This window comes from Macaca thibetana, chromosome 13 (assembly GCF_024542745.1).
Source record: "Macaca thibetana thibetana isolate TM-01 chromosome 13, ASM2454274v1, whole genome shotgun sequence".
Taxonomy (NCBI): Eukaryota; Metazoa; Chordata; class Mammalia; order Primates; family Cercopithecidae; genus Macaca; species Macaca thibetana.
In genome coordinates, this window is record NC_065590.1 from 21,131,584 (window position 1) to 21,148,590 (window position 17,007).

The 17,007-nt window shown below is 46.6% G+C and overlaps 3 protein-coding genes across 3 annotated transcripts in view; 1 reads left to right on the forward strand and 2 right to left on the reverse strand.

The window, feature by feature from the left end:
* GGCX (gamma-glutamyl carboxylase) overlaps positions 1-5,530 on the forward strand; it is a 162,173-nt gene extending 156,643 nt beyond the window's left edge. Inside the window, exons 8-16 of the mRNA XM_050753009.1 lie at positions 278-441; positions 1,102-1,367; positions 1,518-1,649; positions 2,022-2,173; positions 2,608-2,777; positions 2,979-3,109; positions 3,510-3,657; positions 3,836-4,031; positions 4,461-5,530. Coding sequence (XP_050608966.1) covers positions 278-441; positions 1,102-1,367; positions 1,518-1,649; positions 2,022-2,173; positions 2,608-2,777; positions 2,979-3,109; positions 3,510-3,657; positions 3,836-4,031; positions 4,461-4,653 — 1,552 coding nt within the window. The 3' untranslated portion in view covers positions 4,654-5,530. The remainder of the gene's footprint in view (positions 1-277; positions 442-1,101; positions 1,368-1,517; positions 1,650-2,021; positions 2,174-2,607; positions 2,778-2,978; positions 3,110-3,509; positions 3,658-3,835; positions 4,032-4,460) is intronic.
* The window catches only part of VAMP5 (vesicle associated membrane protein 5), a 229,925-nt gene that overhangs the window by 41,304 nt on the left and 171,614 nt on the right, over positions 1-17,007 (reverse strand). The window lies entirely within an intron of this gene.
* Positions 10,196-16,651, reverse strand: MAT2A (methionine adenosyltransferase 2A). Its single transcript, XM_050753085.1, has 9 exons — positions 16,409-16,651; positions 14,619-14,696; positions 14,404-14,526; positions 14,045-14,157; positions 13,818-13,961; positions 13,424-13,642; positions 13,050-13,232; positions 12,439-12,572; positions 10,196-11,801 (listed from the first exon to the last, which is right to left on the reverse strand). The coding sequence occupies exons 1-9, from the start codon at positions 16,497-16,499 to the stop codon at positions 11,699-11,701; spliced, it is 1,188 nt and encodes a 395-aa protein (XP_050609042.1). The 5' UTR covers positions 16,500-16,651; the 3' UTR covers positions 10,196-11,698.

Here is a 17,007-nt window from a genome sequence, read left to right on the forward strand (position 1 = left end):
GCTACTTGGGAGGCTGAGGCAGGATTGCTTGAGCCCAGGAGTTTGAAGCTACAGTGTGCCATGATCATGCCACTGCCTTCCAGCCTAGGTGACAGAGTGAAAATTGGTTTGAACAACAACAACAAACAACCTAGAGGAGTGTCTTCATGGGTGGATTATGTACCTTAGGCATCTACCCAGCCACTGGAGTAGCCAAGGCACATTCGTGCTGTGAATGTGCTTTGACTGATGTGTTCTCCAGTGGGCTGGTGCTTGAACTTTCTCCATGTGTTTGCAGACTGTTGTTGTCCGAGGAGCTGACTAGCCTGCTGGTCGTGCACTGGGGTGGGCTGCTGCTTGACCTCTCAGCTGGTTTCCTGCTCTTTTTTGATGCCTCAAGATCCATTGGCCTCTTCTTTGTGTCCTACTTCCACTGCATGAATTCCCAGCTTTTCAGCATTGGTCAGTACCTGTAGCCTGGTAGGAAACAGGAACCATAGTTCTGCAGGAAGGGATGCTAATAGCCAGAGGCATTGTTTGGGAGTGGGAAAGGGTGGTGTGAGCAGTAGCTAAATTAAACCCAGGGCAGTCACTATGAAGTAGGCATAAATGGGGATAAGAGGATTGGGACTTCTGGGCTTAGTATGTTGTACAGTAAGGAATCTCCAGGAAGAACAAATACCTTACAGTTAAGAACTACTTTCCGGCTGGGCGTGGTGGGTCACGTTTGTAATCCTAGCACTTTGGGACGCCGAGGTGGGTGGATCACCTGAGGTCAGGAGTTCGAGACCGGCCTGGCCAACATGGTGAGACCCTGTCTCTACTAAAAGTACAAAACTTAGCTGAGCATGGTGGCGCATGCCTGTAATCCCAGCTGCTTGGGAGGCTGAGGCAAGAGAATCGCTTGAACCCAGGAGGCAGAGGTTGCAGGGAGCTGAGATCATGCCACTGCACTCCAGCCTGGGCAACAGAGCAAGAATCTGTCTCAAAAAAAAAAAAGAAAGAAAAAAGAACTGCTTTCCTTTTCGGTGAAACACCTGGGAGAAGTCTCCTCAGGGAACAGGGTTGAAGAGGCCCAACCAAACTCCTCCTGAAATTTATATTTTCTCCCTGCTTTCCTAGGTATGTTCTCCTACGTCATGCTGGCCAGCAGCCCTGTCTTCTGTTCCCCTGATTGGCCTCGGAAGCTGGTGTCCCACTGCCCCCAAAGGTTGCAAGAACTGTTGCCCCTCAAGGCAGCCCCTCAGCCCAGCGTTTCCTGTGTGTATAAGAGGAGCCAGGGCAAAGGTGGCCAGAAACCAGGGCTGCGCCATCAGCTGGGAGCTGCCTTTACTCTGCTCTACCTCCTGGAGCAGCTATTCCTGCCCTATTCTCATTTTCTCACCCAGGTTTGTAGGGGCTGTGGAGTGTACACTGGGCTTAGAAAGGGACGGATGACAACAGTTGGGAAAGAAGGGCTGGTTTTGCAGCCCCTTCTTGGTAGGGGATGGGGTCAGTGAGAAGCATTGAGCTGAATCCCCTCTGCGCTGCCTTCCCAGGGCTATAACAACTGGACAAATGGGCTGTACGGCTATTCCTGGGACATGATGGTGCACTCCCGCTCCCACCAGCACGTGAAGATCACCTACCGTGATGGCCGCACTGGCGAACTGGGCTATCTTAACCCTGGGGTGAGATGTCTGATGCTGACAATTTACTGTTCTTCAGAGCCCGCTTGTGCTTTGGGGTCTGGTTTTGTCTTACACACACCATAAAGCAAAACAAATTTGAGTCTGCTTTGCCTTTTCTCAAGAGCCAGATTGAACTATCTTTTGTGTGGGTTGAGATAGGGCAATGTCATTCATTTCCTTGAACTGAGATTAGATTTAGGAAAAGTAAGCACCACTAGCCCAGCAATGAAAAATTCATTCCCAAAGGCAAGTTCCGTTTTTTTCTAGCCAGAATGGGCAGCAGGCAGGGATCTCATTGTGCCATTGGCAGTGCATGACCTGTCTTGGAAGTTGATAATGATGAGGTGGGACTAATATGGGGGTTTGGGGCAGGTATTTACACAGAGCCGGCGATGGAAGGATCATGCAGACATGCTGAAGCAATATGCCACTTGCCTGAGCCGCCTGCTTCCCAAGTATAATGTCACTGAGCCCCAGATCTACTTTGATATTTGGGTCTCCATCAATGACCGCTTCCAGCAGAGGTGGGCAAGGGGAGCAGAGAGTGGGAAAAAAATGAAGCACAGTTCTTTTTACCAAGATGAACAGCCCTTGCTTCCTGGTATTTGTCTTGCTTAAAAGGCTGTCCTTCCTCTAGTGCATGTCCCCATTGATCTGGTTGTGGGCATAGCTGGTTGCTTCCAGCAGGGGGCACCATCATCCAGGAGAAAAGTGAGTTGACTTGTTCTTTTAAACACTGTTAACACAATGCCTTCTCAGGTAGCCGCTAACCCCGATTATTCCAGTGCTCCAGATCTCTTCTGCCTTCTCTCTCTGCCCTGGACTGGCAATAACATGCTGACATAGGCCATTTCTTCTACTTCTATTCCCTGTCCTTGGGAATGATGAAAGGGACAGAACTGGAAGTTCTGGTGGGTGGGTGGCTGTGATGTCCTTAGAACATGGTTTTCTTTCTAAGGATTTTTGACCCTCGTGTGGACATCGTGCAGGCCGCTTGGTCCCCCTTTCAGCGCACATCCTGGGTGCAACCACTCTTGATGGACCTGTCTCCCTGGAGGGCCAAGTTACAGGAAATCAAGAGCAGCCTGGACAACCACACTGAGGTGGTCTTCATTGCAGATTTCCCTGGTATGGAGGAAAGTGAGGAGAGGCTTTTCTGTCTTTCCTTCTGACTTCCTTGGCTAGGGACATTCCATGTGGTGGGAGGGGAGAGGGAATGTTTTTGAAACCTAAGGAGATGATGGTGGTAAAGGTGTGATGTCTCTGTTCTGGCTGGGAGTGAGTTCACTCTACCATAGGGTGGGATGATGAACTCTGTTGGTCTGGCAGGACTGCACCTGGAAAATTTTGTGAGTGAAGACCTGGGCAACACTAGCATCCAGCTGCTGCAGGGGGAAGTGACTGTGGAGCTTGTGGCAGAACAGAAGAACCAGACTCTTCGAGAGGGAGAAAAAATGCAGGTATTTTGCTGGGATTAACAACAGCAGAAAGAGCTGAGCTCAGTGGCTCACACCAGTAATCCCAGCTTCTCAGGAGGCTGAAGTGGGAAGCCAGGAATTCACAGTCAGCCTGAGCAACATAGTGAGACCCCTAACAATTTAAAAAACAATGGCAGAAAGCTTAGATGAGCAAGGTTCATTTATTATAGACTGAAAATATTTTACCATAGCAGTAATGCAGTGGATCTCAAAAAACAAGGGCCCCTCGGACTGTGAATAGCCTCATCCAGGATTCTAGAAGTCAGTTACTTTCAATTCCAAAACACAATTGAGTAGAAAGAAGCCAAGAGTCAGAGTAGGGAGGCCATAGGCTGGCTAGAGAAAAGCTGATGAAATTTATCCATTTCTTCTCCCTTGTCAGTTGCCTGCTGGTGAGTACCATAAGGTGTATACGACATCACCTAGCCCTTCCTGCTACATGTACATCTATGTCAACACTACAGAGCTTGCACTGGAGCAAGACCTGGCATATCTGCAAGAATTAAAGGAAAAGGTGGAGAATGGAAGTGGTGAGTGTATGAACATTTGGACTGAGATAGCCATAGCCCCTGGTTTCAAGAAGTCAGGGTTATGAATGATGTTCTAGCCATTCAAGAATGAACTTGAAGTCTCTAGCTGGCAGAAGGGGAGTTCTAAGGGGAGAGAGTGATCCATCTCAGTGATTCCTTTTTTCTGTCTTCCGGGCAGAAACAGGGCCTCTACCCCCAGAGCTGCAGCCTCTGTTGGAAGGGGAAGTAAAAGGGGGCCCTGAGCCAACACCTCTGGTTCAGACCTTTCTCAGACGCCAACAAAGGCTCCAGGCAATTGAACGCCGGCGAAATACTCCTTTCCACGAGCGATTCTTCCACTTCTTGTTGCGAAAGCTCTATGTCTTTCGCCGCAGGTAAGTTCACAACAGTATTTGTCATTGCCATCATATGTTGGCAAGCTTGGTAACTTTCCCCTGGGGAGGGTAACTCTAGAGACTCATACAGGAAAGGACAGTTTAGTGCTAGATATCTTTTTCTGCCATTCTTCTCCTTGATTTACTGGAAGAATAAGTGGCCTATATCTGATGGCCTCCTTTCTTGTTCTGCCTTAGCTTATCTCTAGCCTCTCTGTGGGCTGTTCCTACCCTATCCTGGAATCCTCTACGAGACTGTATAAAGAGTGGAGTACCCTTCCAGCTGGGAGATGGAGGGTCACTTGGGGCGAGATTCCCATATATGCCTGTGTGGGAAGAGCGAGGACCAGGTGCCTTGTAAGGGCTTTAGCTGAAATTCTTCTGGTGAAACAGGAGTTTGAACTTGGTCTGCTTTTTCCTGTTTTTCAGCTTCCTGATGACTTGTATCTCACTTCGAAATCTGATATTAGGCCGCCCTTCCCTGGAGCAGCTGGCCCAGGAGGTGACTTATGCAAACTTGAGACCCTTTGAGCCAGTTGGAGAACCGAGTCCTTCAAACATGGATTCTTCACATCCTAATCCTCCCGAGTCAAATCCTGATCCTGTCCACTCAGAGTTCTGAAGGGGGCCAGATGTTGGGTGCAGATGTAGAAGCAGCCAGTCACAGACCCATTCTATGCAATGGACATTTATTTGAAAAAAGTTCTCAAAAGTTTTTTGCATTTTTTTTTTTTGGTCTAAAGCTGTTTTTAACTCCAAGATTATAACTTAGAGGAACCAAGGAAATAAAGCAAATAAGATTTAACAATCCAAGATTGAGAGGCCAGGAGGAGGTTAGAAGCAATGTGAAACTGTCTTCCTAGGATAAGATGGTAAGAGTAAGGTTTAAAGTGACTTTTTGGGGCCTGGGTGCCATGGCTGATGCCCATAATCCCAGCATTTTGGGAGGCTGAGGCGGGCAGATCACTTAAGGCCAGGAGTTCGAGACCAGCCTGGCCAACATGGCAAAACCCCCGTCTCTACTAAAAATACAAAAATTACCCGGATGTGGTGGCAGGTGCCTATAATCCAACTACCCAGGAGATTGAGGCATGAGAGTCGCTTGGGCCTGGGAGGCGGAGGTTGCAGTGAGCTGAGATCAAGCCACTGCACTCCAGCCTGGGCAACAGAGCAAGACTTCATCTCAAAATAAATAAATAAAGTGGCCCTTGGGGAAAAGCAATTTAATATACCACGATGAGTAGCTAACCATTCCCAAGTGTTTGCTATGTGCTACACACTGTGTGAGCAGTGTTACCTGCCTTACCACATTAGGCTGAGAAGTAAAATAATTTGCCCAAAGACATACAGCTAGTGAGGGATGGACTGATGGTTTGAACTTAACGTCTATTTGACTTAAGGTCCCGCACCCTGCCACTTGCAATTTTCAGCATCACTGATAATCTGAAATAATGTAGCTTAAAATGTGTTTTCTTAATTAAAAGTATAATTGGATGGTGGTCAGGTTGTAAATGCACATAAATTTATCTTCCTTGCAATTTTGGTTCCTTGTTTGTTCCTATTATCTATATACACCCAGTAAGTGTTTCACTAGCAAAACTCTGACTTATGAGAGCAGTCAGAATAGCAGCATCAAAGTTAAATAAGGAAATCTAGATGATTGCTAGATTTTCTCTAAAAATAAGCTTAGTATTTGGTATTATTCTAGCCTTTAGTGAGCAGAAGGGGAGGTAAAGTAAGAATTAACCAAATTTAGTAAGGGATTAGGGAATGCTTAGACATTTTGTACATTTGGGTGTACAAAGGTAACTCAGAAAGCTCTTCAGTGAAAATTAAAAGGGTTGGCACTGAGCTAGGAAGCGAGAATGCAGGGTTATAAGAAAGGATCCTTGCTTTGGGAGCTCATGGACTTGTAGAGGGACTGGTAGTAAATTGGCAGTCTCAGTAACTTCTGTAAATAATTGCATCTCTTTTTGCAGGCTTCTCTTCTCATACTCTCCCCTACTCCTCCTTGGACAGTGTTCCCAGGGTTCTTTCCTAAGCCACTGCCTTTTCACTATACATACTTCAGATGATTGTGTCTACTCCAGGATTTCCAGTGATGCTAGGTTTCTTTCCTGTGCCCTAGACATATAGGTCTAAGTTCCACCTGGATATCCCACAGAGCTGTCAAGCTCAGTTCATCCTAAACAGAACTTACATTCACCCCCAACTCAGACTTGCTTATTCTTTATTATTGAATGGCAGCTCTATACGTTAACCAAGCTGTTATCTCTAGGTCATCAGCCTTGACTCTTCCCTTTTCCTTGCATTTCTTATAATTGCCAAGTCCCATCAATTTTACCTCCTGGATACCTCTTGAATCTATTTTTTTTAAAGACAGGGTTTCACTCTATCACTCAGGCTGGAGTTCAGTGGCACGATCTTGGCTCACTGCAGCCTCCACCTTCTGGGTTTAAGCGATTCTCCCACTTCAGCCTCCCACGTAGCTGGGACTACAGGTGCCCACCACCACGCCCAACTAATTTTTGGTATTTTTAGTAGAGACGGAGTTTCCCACATTGGCCAGGCTGGTCTCAAACTCCTGACCTATCCACCTGCCGTGGCCTCCCAAAGTGCTGGGATTACAGGTATCATCACTACCTATATCTGTATTTTCAACTTTTGTATTAGCATTAGTTAGGGATAGACCGGACAAGGCCGACATGTTAGTTGTCAAGCAGATTGCCTCCCTCCCCCACCACTGAGGAGGCCAAGTGGGGTTTGGTGGAAAATCCCTAATTCATTCAAGGTATTGTATAGGCAAGCAATGGCTGTGGTGCAGGGTCCCCTGATTACTTTGTAAGAATGCGTGGGAGGGACGCTGATTTTCAATCCTTTTGCAGATCTTTTCTCATAGTAACACGATAGAAGATACCTTGGCACTATGTCGTTTGCCAGCAAGTTTAGCTCTTTTTTTTTTTTTTTTTTTTTTTTTTTGAGACGGAGTCTCGCTCTGTCACCCAGGCTGGAGTGCAGTGGCGCGATCTCGGCTCACTGCAAGCTCCGCCTCCCGGGTTCACGCCATTCTCCGGCCTCAGCCTCCCGAGTAGCTGGGACTACAGGCGCCCACCACTGCGCCCGGCTAATTTTTTTCTATTTTTAGTAGAGAGGGGGTTTCACCATGGTCTCGATCTCCTGACCTTGTGATCCGACCGCCTCGGCCTTCCAAAGTGCTGGGATTACAGGCGTGAGCCACCGCGCCCGGCCAGCTCTTTCCTTCTGTTTGCCAAACTCAGTGTACCTACTTGACTGGTAACAAAAGTCCCAAGAGTTATTTGGCAGAAGACACTTGGAAAAGTGTTTTTCTGAATATGGGCAAGGATGCTGCCTTTCCCAGACTGTTAGTATACCACCTCTCTGACCGATTTTTCCAAGGAAAATGTTGGGGGTAGGGTGAGGTGGAAAGAAAAAGTGGTCATGTAAATACTGGTAACAAAGTCTGTTCAGTGGGGTAGAGTTGGGTTGCAACTGTAGCCATTCTAAAAATGGGCTATTAATGTCCTTTTAGCCAAAAGACTTTAGTATACATCCTCCTCATTCTACCCTCAGGATTTGGATCTTTGCCCCTGATGGGTATCCATCCCCTTTGAAACTTTTTAGAAAGGCAGGTTATATACAGAATTTTCAACCTAAAGACATTCCCTTAAGTCATACTTCATGCTTTGATTCTTAACTATTTATAATCACCCTTATCATCCCCTGCTGTTATGCTTTCCCTCCTTCGCTTCTGTTATCTGTGGCCTAATGTTCACCCACCACCTTAACTACCTTTAGGATACTTTTCCCCTAGGCTGGACAGGACACTATCCCCTTAGTCCACAAGCTCCTTGAAGGTTGGGGAATCTTTGTTTACTTAGCAAATACTGAACATAACCTTAAAGCGGTTACTTTTGAAAACTTATGCTATCTACCAACTTAGAGGCACCTATCCATGCTCATTCCCCAAATGTAGCCAATATGGTTATCTGCAGTATATTTGGTATCTAAAAACTCCTTTAACTGCCAGACTTGTTCTGGAACATTTCAATTACATGCAAAATTCAGGTTCTCAAGTTGGAACAAGTCTAAGTGATATACCTGCATAGGTTTTAACCTTGCCCTCCCCCTACTTCCCAACAGATTTCTAAGTTTTTTGAGAAGAAGCCCTGCTCTGGCCTAGGCTGGAGTGCAGTGGTGCCATCTCAGCTCACTGCAACCTCTGCCTCCTGGGTTCAAGCGATTCTCCTGCCTCAGCCTCCTGAGTAGCTGTGATTAAACGCACCTGCTACCACACCCAGCTAATTTTTGTATTTTTGGTAGAGACGGGGCTTCAGTTTGCCAGTCTGACCTCAGGTGATCCACCCCCATCAGCCTCCCAAAGCACGGGGATTACAGGCGTGAGCTACCATGCCCAGATTTCCAATAGACAGTCTCACTCTCTTGCCCAGGCTGGAGTGTGGTGGTGCGATTTTAGCTCACTGCAAGCCCCACCTCTCAGGTTCACGCCATTCTCCTACCTTAGCCTCCCATGAGTAGCTGGGACTACAGGTAGCCACCACCACGCCCAGCTAATTTTTTGTATTTTTAGTAGAGATGGGGTTTCACTGTTAGCCAGGATTGTCTCGTGATTTGCCCACCTTAGCCTCCCAAAGTGATGGGATTACAGGTGTGAGCCACAGTGCAGACTCGATTTCAAGTCTCCATGCAAACAGGCATAAGCAAGCATTCCTTGGCTCTACATTTGCAGAGTAAAAAGCTGGACTACTATTCAGATGCTGCTAGAAATGTATTCCAAGCGTGTAGCTCCTAGGTTCAAGGCCAGTGTGGTCTATGGATTTTCTATACAACCCACCGTAAGTGAAATTTAAGCCTTTGGAAATTTATAGCATTTTTTTTTTTTTTTTTTTTTTTTTTTTGAGACAGAGTCTCGCTTTGTCGCCCAGACTGGAGTGCAGTGGCCGGATCTCAGCTCACTGCAAGCTCCGCCTCCCGGGTTCACGCCATTCTCCTGCCTCAGCCTCCCGAGTAGCTGGGACTACAGACGCCCGCCACCTCGCCCGGCTAGGTTTTTGTATTTTTAGAGACAGGGTTTCACCGTGTCAGCCAGGATGGTCTCCATCTCCTGACCTTGTGATCCGCCCGTCTCGGCCTCCCAAAGTGCTGGGATTACAGGCTTGAGCCACCGCGCCCGGCCCGCATTTGTTTTAATTTCATCTGCATATGTCTCTCTCCAAGATAAACTAGAAATCGTGTTTTAGAACTTCTCAAATGGGAACACGAAACTACAACCGGGCCGGGCGCGGTGGCTCAAGCCTGTAATCCTAGCACTTTGGGAGGCCGAGACGGGCGGATCATGAGGTCAGGAGATGGAGACCATCCTGGCTAACACGGTGAAACCCCGTCTCTACTAAAAATACAAGAAAATTAGCCGGGCGAGGTGGCAGGCACCTGTAGTCCCAGCTACTCGGGAGGCTGAGGCAGGAGAATGGCGTGAACCCGGGGGGGTCGGAGCTTGCAGTGAGCTGAGATGGCGCCACTGCACTCCAGCCTGGGTGACAGAGCAAGACTCCGTCTCAAAAAAAAAAAAAAAAAAAAGAAACTACAACCCTTAAAAAGAAGCTCCTAATTTAAAAATGTATGCAGATTAATAGGCTTAAATTGCCAGGACTTGGACATTACCACTTCCAGGTTAATACTTTTAGTGGGTTTTATGCCTTCAGTAGTTTGAAGCTCTGGATCTTAGTTGAAAACTTAAAAATGGCATTGAATGGCTACTGCAATAAGGACACAAGAATTTTGGCCTAAGTAGACTAGGACCAAATCTTGCTTAGGCCTTTAAAATGCCTACAGTGGGTCTAGGGATTGAGGTTATTTTCCTCAATTATGGCTAATTATGGATTGCAATTGAGGGTTAGAGATACACATACAGTATTCTCAGGTCATATTCGTATGATAGCATTTTTCAAGAGCCAAAGTCTGTCACCCAGGCTAGAGCACAGTGGCTTGATAATGGTTCGCTACAGCTTCCAACTTCTATGTTCAAGTGATCCTCCTACCTCAGCCTTTCGAAGTGTTGGGATTACAGGCATGTACTACCATGCCTGGCCCCAAAGCACTGTAACAGAAATGAGTAACAGACACAGTTAAGGTAGAACCTAGCATTTTATTTAGATCTTCATTAAACTGTTGGAATTGAGAACCAGACATACGTAATAAACCTCCAAAAATAGATCCTGAAAGGCACTTTCTGCTTAGGGCAAGCAGTCATGGAATAAGCATGTAAACAAGCTGGCTTCTCTGTACCACACCAGCCAAGTCAGCTTTCTCCATGGCCAGCCGCACCAGCTCTGCCCTCCCTTCTGTTAACACCAGCCAGACCCCCTGTAGGTCTAACCCAAGGTTTTTCTGTAGGACACCTTGGCCTACCTGGGAATGCTGGAAACATGTTAAAGGAATCATGGTGTTGAGAGAAAAAAAAAAATCTTTTAAAAGCTGCCATCTGAGGTGATGGCTTCTCTGTACTTACGCCATACCCCAGAATACAATAAATAAGCAATTAGAAAACGTTCAAGTATGAAGGGATTTCCTCCTCCCCGCCAAAAGCACTGCTCTCTGAAGGAAGCTGGTTTCTCTGTAGCTACACCAGCTGTTCAGAAAGCTCATTGGACCTGGTTTTGAAAATAAAACAAAGTTAAAACCCTGGGAGGAGTTATTGTGCAGTGTGGAGTACTCAGGCTTTCTTATAAAGAAAAAAAAAAGTTATCTGGTACCAAAGTGTGCAACCTACAGACCCTCAGGTACTGCCCTGTGACTTCTCTGTATGACATCACAAGGCTGCCAAGTGCCTGTTTTTCTAGAACTAGGAGTTGGTGAGGTTTGGCTAGTGCTGAAACCATGCATAGGATTGGTTTACTAAATTAAAACCTTATTACGTACGTCCTCCAAAAGACAGCTGAAAGTGGAGAGATTTTGATTTGGTGCTGTTAGAGGTGGCAATTAAGAGCATAAGCACCAGGGAGATGGTTTAATGGTAACTGCCTTTTTTTGATGTCAGGCTAGAGCTCCAACTGGGAACTTGCGTTACATGCAAGATTGATTGGATAGGGAACACTCCCTGACAAAAGAGCTACATAATTAGAAGTGGATCAAGTTACAGGGAGGGTAAGGGGAAGGCTTCACATTCATAATAGAGCTCAAGACATTACAAATTCATGCTGACAGGGCTGTGGCATTGCCAGACAGGCTATAAGTGGAACTACAAGTACTTTACGTGCACATTACAAGGACATTTTCAGCATCTGGTGGGAAAGTCAATGCAATTATGACTTTGGAGCGTTGGGTGATAGGGCACAAAGATTCAATTTCAAAGCATTATTTACTACAGTGTTGTTTCTAGGCAGTTACATGGATCACCTATGCTCACTAAATTCATTATAATGGTGAACAAAACACCTAGGGACAGAATAGCAAGCCCAACTTACAGTCCCCCACAAAAGCTAAAATTCATGTCATTGACTAGAGTGACTGCAAGTGATCAGGAGCTGAAAGAGGACAGGAAAATTTAGGAAGGAGGGCCCTTTCCCTCAGAGCTTGAAGGCTTCTCTGTAGCCTACGCCAACAAGTCTGGGGAAAAAAGGCTAACACTTTCAATATTTAAGCTTTTTGGGCACTTCCCATGGGAAGCTGTCCCTACCAAAGTGGCCATAGGCTGCAGTCCTCTGATAAATTGGCTTCTTCAGATCCAGATCCCTGGAATATACAAGTCCGTAACTTAATATGTAGCAATAAATTAAAATAAAGCAAAACAATCAGCAAGACTCATTTTCAAGAGCTCTGGCAAATGAGTTCTCTGGGATATGCTAGGAAAAAAATTTGTGGCAAAAGTGTTACTTCCCTGGTGTCCAAACTCCTTGCACAGTCCTTATTAGTAACTATAGTTGTTTTTCCGTCCCTGGCTCAACAAATACGAAAACTTGTCATTATTCTGAGAAATTTCAATTGTCAAAAAGCTCATCTGAGATCAAAGAATACTTACCAAGGTCCCGCTGCCCACACCCTACCATGGTTTTTACAGTGTAACAAGCCTTGAGCATCCCACTTTATCTCTATTTTCTTAACACCCTTAGGTAAGAAGAGCACAAAGCTCCCAAATACCAAATCTGGAAGATTCTCTAGAGTGGTTAGCCTAAGCCATGGAGCACCATAATTTTAAATTTCTCTAATAACTAAGTCTTCACTAAGGCAGCAGTTCAAAACTGTTCTAGGAATTAAAATATATTTCCATTTGAGGAGTCTTCCTTCACACCTTCACCTCCTCAACTTTAAGTATACATACACACACCCACACCCTCAATACTTGACTAGCAATAGGCTTTACCATCTTTACCTGACAATGACCCCAGGGCGGAGATCAAAATTCTTCTTCACAATCTCTAATAGCTCTCTCTCACTCTTCTGAGAGGTACCATAATGGAAAATGGAGATAGATAATGGATGAGAAACTCCAATAGCATAAGAGACCTAAAAGAATTCAAATGTCATAAAAATCAGTGATTGAAAAGACCCACAGACTTGTGTAATACATTGGTATAAAACAAGCACTTAAGTAGATTACTACCAAATACCCTCCCACTTACATGACCTTTTTTTTTTTTTTTTTTTTTTTTTTTGAGACGGAGTCTTGCTCTGTCACCCAGGCTGGAGTGCGGTGGCCGGATCTCTGCTCACTGCAAGCTCCGCCTCCTGGGTTTACGCCATTCTCCTGCCTCAGCCTCCCCAGTAGCTGGGACTACAGGTGCCTGCCACCTCGCCCGGCTAGTTTTTTGGATTTTTTTAGTAGAGACGGGGTTTCACCGTGTTAGCCAGGATGGTCTCGATCTCCTGACCTTGTGATCCGCCCGTCTCGGCCTCCCAAAGTGCTGGGATTACAGGCTTGAGCCACCGCGCCCGGCCACTTACATGACTTTTAATCGTTGCAGTCATATAAAGAGTATATACCTGAACAAGAACCCTCCGGCACAGACCTCCTTTAACAAGGGATTTTGCCACCCAACGAGCAGCATAAGCAGCTGAACGGTCGACCTTGGTATAATCCTTTCCTGAAAAGGCACCTCCTCCATGAGCACCCCAACCGCCATAAGTGTCCACAATGATTTTCCGTCCAGTCAAACCAGCATCACCCTGAAATTACAGGATTTAAGTTACTTTATGCCTAGTGCTTTCCAAGTGGATACGGTTGCCTATTCTGAATTCACTCAGCAAATATCCTCCGATGATTCACATGTAGGTTTCAGAAAGCCTGAAAAAAATGTAGTGGCCAAAATTTTAAGTAACCATCAAAAATCTAGAAAAATGAAACGAAATGACATTACCTGAGGCCCACCAATAACAAATCTGCCACTTGGCTGTAGGTGGTAGATTGTATCCTCATCAAGGTATTTTGCAGGCACAACTGCTTTGATGACTTTCTCCTTTAGGGCATCCCTCATCTCATCAAGACAAACCTCTTCATCATGCTGAACAGATATAACAATTGTGTGGACTCTGATGGGAAGCACAGCACCTCGATCCTGCATATACTGCACAGTAACCTTGAAGGCAACACAGGTCATCAGAACAGTATACCAAACAATAGCTTTGCATTTGTTTCTCTACCTGAAGTTACAATACAGCAAAACAAATGCTTTTTCAGTTAGCTATTATCAAAATTATGAATCTTCTATGCTGATGTAATGAAGACAACCAAGCTTTATGATCATCACTTACTTGAGTTTTAGAATCAGGGCGTAACCAAGGCAAAGTGCCATTACGGCGCAGTTCTGCCAGTTTGGCATTTAGCTTGTGTGCCAAGACAATGGTTAAAGGCATACACTCCTCAGTTTCATCAGTGGCATAGCCAAACATTAGGCCCTAAAGAAGGAAAAGTCACCAATGTGATCGAGCTCCAGAATTTGACGTTAGAAGAGATTAAAACAGCCTCTACACCAAGATACCTGGTCTCCAGCACCAATATCTTCTTCATTTCTGTCAAGATGAACACCTTGAGCAATATCTGGTGACTGTTGCTCCAAGGCTACCAGCACATTACAAGTCTTGTAGTCGAACCCTATAAGCAAAAAACACATCTTGTTTAGGTCCTAGAAATACCTCCCGTTTATAGCAATTATCTGGAATTCTTAACACTGCTGAAGAAATCAGATAGCTAAACCATTAGACGTTTTAGAGAATGAACAGAATAGGGCTTAGTGTATAGTAAAATACAACTTGAGTTTAGGATTAGCAAGAACTGGAGTTTCTTCAAACCTCACTAGCTATTACCTAGAAAAAAATGAGCAAAATTATTAAAACACACCTTTGGAAGAATCATCGTATCCAATGTGTTTAACAGCTTCACGAACCACTTTCTGGTAGTCAACAGCAGCTCTGGATGTAATTTCCCCAGCAAGAAGGATCATTCCAGTTTTAGCAACAGTTTCTAATAAAGAGACATTCAACTCAAGCATCACTTCTATAAAAATAATTTTTATACTATCTTTCCACCAGTTGATAAACCCATTCTGAACCTACCACAAGCTACTTTGGCATCAGGATCCTGTTGAAGGTGGGCATCAAGGACAGCATCACTGATCTGGTCACAAATCTTATCTGGAAAAGAGAAATTCCTGGCTCAATTTCTTTAACTTTAAACAAATTTATCTATATATGCAAGCTCCCTCCCTGTAAAATCTTTGGAGGTTTTAAAGAAACATGCTTAATACATCTTAATTCATTGTATATGCACTTTACCCCTAAAATTGAAAGTTTGCATTATAAATCTAACCAACCACCAGAAAAGTGAACTGTTAGTCTTATCTCCTTTAAAGAACAGAATTTGCCCTATATCATATTCACTTCCAAAACTGTACCAAACCCCTGTGCACCTGGGGTTCTAGTAGAACTGAGGCCACAGGCCAGTTTCCCTAATCTTAAGGAGCACCAAGAGAATTCAATTAAACAATTAAAGAAAAGGCATTTTGTGACTAAAATGGCAATTATCTGATTTTGTTATTAGGAGGCAGGAAACAAAAGCTCAACAGTGTAGAAAATCCTCAAACGTATGTTCTACAATTCTAGAAAATGCTCAAACGTATCCATGTCCAACTTCTCCCTGCTTTATCATCTACTGTTTAGGAGGAAGAAAAAAAAAAAATCCCCCAATTCAAGTTCGTTTTTCTCAATTTTCTATAACCACCCAAAACAGAATCCAAACATAATGTGGAAGCCAGACTGCAGGCTTAAGACTTCAGTCTACTACTAACTGGTGTAACAGCTAACCTTCAGCACTCATCTAGATCCTGGGTTTGTCCTCTCATATCACTAAGTTACTTAACGGGATTTCATCATGGGCACAGTAAACTGACCAGACCCTAAAGCCACCAGATAGCTACTGCGGTCATTCTAAGGGTAGAAACAGCCTAATTTAGTAGCCAAATAAACATCTTTACTAGCCGATGTGCTCAGGCTTAGATTTTCAGTTCCTGGAAATAGCTTTACTCCTCCTTCACGTGCCAATTGATCCCCATAATGGCGGTTAAGCGGACAAAGTCTGAAGTAAAACCCTGCCTAACGGCAGCACCGAAGAATTTAAAAGGGAACCCAAAGCAATGGCAGCTCCTAATTCATACTTCCCATCCTTTTCACAAGGGGTCCAAATAAGGACTGCCTTCTTCCACATGCGCTATATTTAGTCAGAGGCCATCACCTTGAAGGCAAGGCCATATCCGCCGAAGGGCATGTGCGTATTCTCCAGTGTGTGGTCAAGACCTAACCACTGAGGTAGTGGAGCCAGACGACGTCGCGAGGCATGGGCCCCCCACCCCTCAAACCGAGGGCCAGGAGGGCCGGGGAGGCCCACGGCTCCCCCTCGCCCAGATACCACATGCGGCAAACACGTGGTCGCCGCTGCAATGCGGGGCGCGCGCTCCCGAGGGCCGGACGCGAGCACGCGGGGCGGCTCGGGTCGCCCACTCCAGGTTTGTCAGACGGCAGGACCTGGAGGGGTTAACAGTGCCCTCCCTTCCCGGCTAGAACACGTTAGCGACCACAGCCCCCGCCCTTCTCGTTTTCTGGAACCTTCCGCATGCCGAGGCGCGCGACCGAATGGAAGGGGAGGAGTGGGAAGGGGAAAAGAGGAAAGGGAGGGGGAAGAGGAGCGGCGGCCACGCGCCAGGCCCTGGCGGCGCCACGAGAAAAGCGCGCGGTCGCCGCTCTTCCCACCACCGGGCGGACGAGGACAACCCGCGCGGGACCCGCCGCCGGCCGGACCTCGGCTCTGCCTTCCGCCCCGCCCCACGCTTCGCTTCAGGCCGTCCCCTCACCTGGGTGGCCTTCCCCCACCGACTCTGAGGTGAAGAGGAACGTGCCCTCCTCGATGAACGCCTCATGGAAGCCGTTGAGCTGTCCGTTCATGTTGGTGTCGGTGAGTGGAAGTGGCGTTGCGAGGGAGCAGCGGCGAGGCGGCAGCGGCTGCGAAATGCGCAAGCTGCGGACAGCGTCCTACTCGGAGCAGGCGGGCGGCGCGGAGCGAACGAAGCGGCGGGCGGCGCGGCCCGGTATTTATAGAGCACCGCCCGCGCGCGCCCGGCTCGGGCCCCGCCTCTCGGCGCCGCGCGCCAATGCACCACTTGCGCGGGGGTCGGGGGAGGAAGGGCAGCGCGCCCCGCGGAGCCCGGGCTGAACCACACTGCGCGGCCGCGGGAGGGACCGACGCAACCCGGCCCTCCAGAGACCGTTTGGTTATATTGAGCCGCTAGAGCTAGGGGAAAAATGCAGACGCGAGGAGACGGGGGGTTTTGCTCTTCCTTGTTTGATGTGGGAGAAAAAGCGACTGGGGCTTGCCGGACCCGCTCCCCTGTGCTGTGACATGGCACCTCCCTTCCGACCGTTGGCCGGGATAGCTTTCCCGGAGGTCGCGTCC